Below are 4325 nucleotides of genomic sequence, written 5' to 3'. Positions count from 1 at the left end.
TCGCCAAATTCCAGAGCTCCTAGATCAAGGAAAAAATACTGCAAGCAGCCAGAAAGAAACAATTTGAGTATTGTGGAAACACAATCAGAATAACACAAGATCTGGCAGCTTCTACATTAAGGGATCAAAGGGCTTGGAATATGATATTCCAGAGGTCAATGGAGCTAGGATTAAAACCTAGAATCACCTACCCAGCAAAACTGAGTATCATGCTCCAAGGCAAAATATGGATTTTCAATAAAATAGAGGACTCTCAAGCTTTCTCAGTGAAAAGACCAGAGCTGAATAGAAAATTTGACTTTCAAACACAAGAATCAAGAGAAGCATGAAAAGGTAAACAAGAAAGAGAAATCATAAGGGACTTACTAAAGTTGAACTGTTTTGTTTACATTCCCACTTGGAAAGATGATATGTATAATTCATGAGACCTCAGTATTAGGGTAGCTGAAGGGAATATACATACATATATATATATATATATATATATATATATATATATATATATATAGACAGAGGGCACAGGGTGAGTTGAATATGAAGGGATGATATCTACAAAAACAAAATCAAATTAAGGGATGAAAGAGGAATATATTGAGAGAGGGAGAAAGGGAGAGATAGAATAGGATAAATTATCTCACACAAAAGTGGCAAGAAAAAGCAGTTCTGTAGGAAGGGAAGAGGAGGTGGGGGGGGGGGGGGAATGAGTGAATCTTGCCCTCATCGGATTTGACCTGAGGAGGGAATAACATACACATTCAATTGGGTATCTTACCCCACAGGAAAGAAGGAGGAAGGAGATAAAAAAGGGGGGGAGGATAGAAAGGAGGGCAGATAGGGGGAGGAGGTAATCCAAAGCAAACACTTTTGAAAAGGGACAGGGTCAAGGGAGAAAATTGGATAAAGGGGGAAAAGATAGGAAGGAGCAAAATATAGTTAGTCTTTCACAACATGAGTATTGTGGAAGGGTTTTGCATAATGATACACATGTGGCCTATATTGAATTGCTTGCCTTCTTATGGAGGATGGGTAGGGAGGGAAGAGGGGAGAGAATTTGGAACTCAAAATTTTAAAAGCAGATGTTCAAAAAAAAAGTTTTTGCATGCAACCAGGAAATAAGATATACAGGCAATGGGGCATAAAAATCTATCTTACCCTACAAGAAAGTAAGGGAAAAGGGGATCGGGGGAGTGGGGTGACAGAAGGGAGGGTTGACTGGGGAATGGAACAATCAGAATATATGCCATCTTGGAGGGGGGAGGGTAGAAATGGGGAGAAATTTTGTAATTCAGACTTTTGTGAAAATTAATGCTGAAAACTAAAAATATCAAATAAATAATGATTTAAAATAAAAAAAGAAATATAGAAACAAAATGAAAAAAGGGGAAAAAAGAAAATGTAAAATATCTAATATCAAGAAAAATTGGCCAGCCAAACAGTTCAAGAAGAGATAATTTAAGAAAAATTGAACTCCCTGAAAAATACAACACAAAAAAACTATGCACACTATTATTTAACAACTGCCCACATAGATCCATTAGAGAGAGTAAAGTGAGATAGAAAGAATCTACCAATTACCTACTGAAAGAAATCCCAAAATAAAAAATCCTAAGAATATCATAGCTAAAATTCCCATGTCAAAGAAAAACACTGTGAACATTCAGAAAGAATCAATTCAAGTACCAAGGAACTATAGTCAGGATCACGCAAGACGTGGCAGCTTCTACTACAAACAAAAAGACATCTTGGAATACAATATAATTAATAAACAGTAAAGACAGTGGGATCTTCAGATTCCTATACCTTTTAATCAACTGTATGACTGAAAATGTTTTTCATAGAAAATTATGGAAGGCTGATTGTTTCAGTTCTCATATGTTCATCAAGTATATCCTTGCAGAGATTAAAAAAGGGGGTGAATCAGTCAGTAGCTACTGATGTCCTCCGTTTCAAAGCAGTTACCACAATCAGAACAAAAAAGCCCAGATCAAAAATCAGCTTCACCCAGCATGTCTGTTTCACTGCTATCTTAGTCAATAAGAAGCCAGGCAGCCTGGGCAAGAGGCAGTCTCTTTTTTTGCCTAAGTTTCCAGTTATAGAGATACTTAGTGAAGAGCAGGTAACCAAAGAAACTAAACACAGTGGTAATCACCCTGAGACACCTAGAAGCTCATTTCTTTTCTCACTGTTCTTCACAGTTATATGAGGTCATACTCCTGATCATTTTCTACCATCCTCCACTTGAGAAGAAGATGTGACATCCAAGGACACTATCAGTATAGAACATAAACTCATTTCCAAAATATTATGGTGGAAAATTCCAAGGACCATTGCCTCATAAAACAGTCAAGGGGGGGAAATGAGTCTTCAAAAAGCTTGGTGTGAGACTCAACCAATCCACATCATCCTAAGAGCATTCACAGATTAAATTAGTTCAAGAATTAATGGACAAAAATGAAACACATTTGCCAGTTCATCCATAGCGACCTATTTTCATTGTATGTGTCGGTGGATCCAACACATTTGGACTACAAAGTCCCTGATGCGCTATATGAAGAAGTTTAAATGGCAATAAAGAAAATGAAACAGAGAAAAGCAATCTTGCCAGACCAAGTAAACACAGAAGAAATCTGTACTGTAAATAACCCAATTTTGAAAGCCTTGAAATAATTGGAAAATTTTCTATGTGTTGTATAACTGATTTATGTGTTTGCTATGTATTTCTGTGCTAAATAGAATATTATAATTATATATAATGTTATAACATATGGCATTATAATAAGTATATGCATATACACATATATGTATATATACATATTTACATACATACATGTACTATAGCTGTAACGCATGCCGTATGTATCTGGATTGCTCTATGTACTTGGTACTAATTACAAATCCTAAACGTGATGCTATATGTTTTCTACTGCATTAAATTTTGTCTATTTAGTTTATATATGACATTTTATCATATATGTTATTGCTTATGTACTTCATGTTATGTTCATGACACAACATATACTAGTGCTAACTGCATACATTCCAGTGTAAATTCCATATGTTAGACAGTTTCAAGTGTATTATACTATAGAATGGATATCATCTTCATTTATGTTGCTTATGATGTATATTCACAGATATTCCTGTCTATCCCAGCTAAGTTGTAGCTGCAGATTCTTTACTAAGGAAAAGAACTGGCTTGCATAAATGGTAGATCAAGTATACCTAGATATACCCTAATGCCTCACAGAAAATTGGTCATTTTATGTCTCATTCCTTAAGTTTATTTGTTTAGTTGTTCATTTAAAAATAGAATTTAGTTTGTTTTAATATCATTAATTTCTTTATGAGTTAAATGATGTCCTTTGTGATTTAGTATTAAAATGTTCACCTTAAAAAAATAAAAAATAGCTTTTCTTGACGGCAGACAAGATGGCGGAAGTGGAGCAGAAGAAGAAGCGAACCTTCCGGAAGTTCACCTACCACGGCGTGGACCTGGATCAGCTGCGGGACATGTCCTACGAACAGCTCATGCTTTTGTACAGCGCTCGGCAGCGTCGGCGACTCAACAGGGGTCTGCGGCGCAAACAGCATTCCCTCCTGAAGCGTCTGAGGAAGGCCAAGAAGGAGGCGCCCCCCATGGAAAAGCCAGAGGTAGTGAAGACACACCTTCGAGACATGATCATCCTGCCTGAGATGGTGGGAAGTATGTCGGGCGTCTATAACGGCAACACCTTCAATCAGGTAGAAATTAAGCCTGAGATGATCGGCCACTACCTGGGTGAATTCTCTATCACCTACAAGCCTGTGAAACATGGCCGGCCGGGTATTGGAGCCACTCAGTCCTCACATTTCATCCCTCTCAAGTAACCCGGATCCTAACAATAAAAACACAAAGGTTCTTAAAAAAAAATAAAAAATAAAAATTAAAAAAAAATAAAAAATAAAATATCCAGGGTAAGGACCCTAATAGCAAGCACATAGTTCTATAAAAGAATATGAGGAGATTGAAGTTTTTTAATTGACCAAACCAATCAAGTTTTGATACTTGCAAATACGCCTAATAAAAATGAGAATGTGAACTAGGTGGATGGAAAAAAATAACTTTACCTCCTTAATTTCTCTTTTGTTCTAGTTTCAATTCATTTTGCATGCTAAGCCAGAGAGAAGCTTGGGAGTAGCTAACACCAAATTAGACAGTTATCTGTAGTCGAAAGCTTTGATCTTCATCTGGACGTAGGAGCCTCAAAGAAAAGACTGGGGCCACCCTGCCTGTCTTTTGTTAGCAAGATAATTCAGCTGTGACAAAAGAGCAGCCAGCTTGCCCT

The 4325-nt window shown here is 36.8% G+C and overlaps 1 protein-coding gene across 1 annotated transcript; it reads left to right on the top strand.

Moving 5' to 3' along the window:
• Positions 1–3414: 3414 nt before the first annotated feature.
• On the top strand, positions 3415–3902 carry LOC118851766 (40S ribosomal protein S15-like). Its single transcript, XM_036761296.1, has one exon. It carries the CDS (start codon positions 3430–3432, stop codon positions 3865–3867), a length of 438 nt encoding a protein of 145 aa, XP_036617191.1. The 5' UTR covers positions 3415–3429; the 3' UTR covers positions 3868–3902.
• The last annotated feature ends 423 nt before the right edge of the window (positions 3903–4325 follow it).

The sequence above is a fragment of the Trichosurus vulpecula genome, chromosome 5, assembly GCF_011100635.1.
Source record: "Trichosurus vulpecula isolate mTriVul1 chromosome 5, mTriVul1.pri, whole genome shotgun sequence".
Classification (NCBI taxonomy): domain Eukaryota; kingdom Metazoa; phylum Chordata; class Mammalia; order Diprotodontia; family Phalangeridae; genus Trichosurus; species Trichosurus vulpecula.
This window is presented reverse-complemented; position numbering and strand designations above follow the sequence as displayed.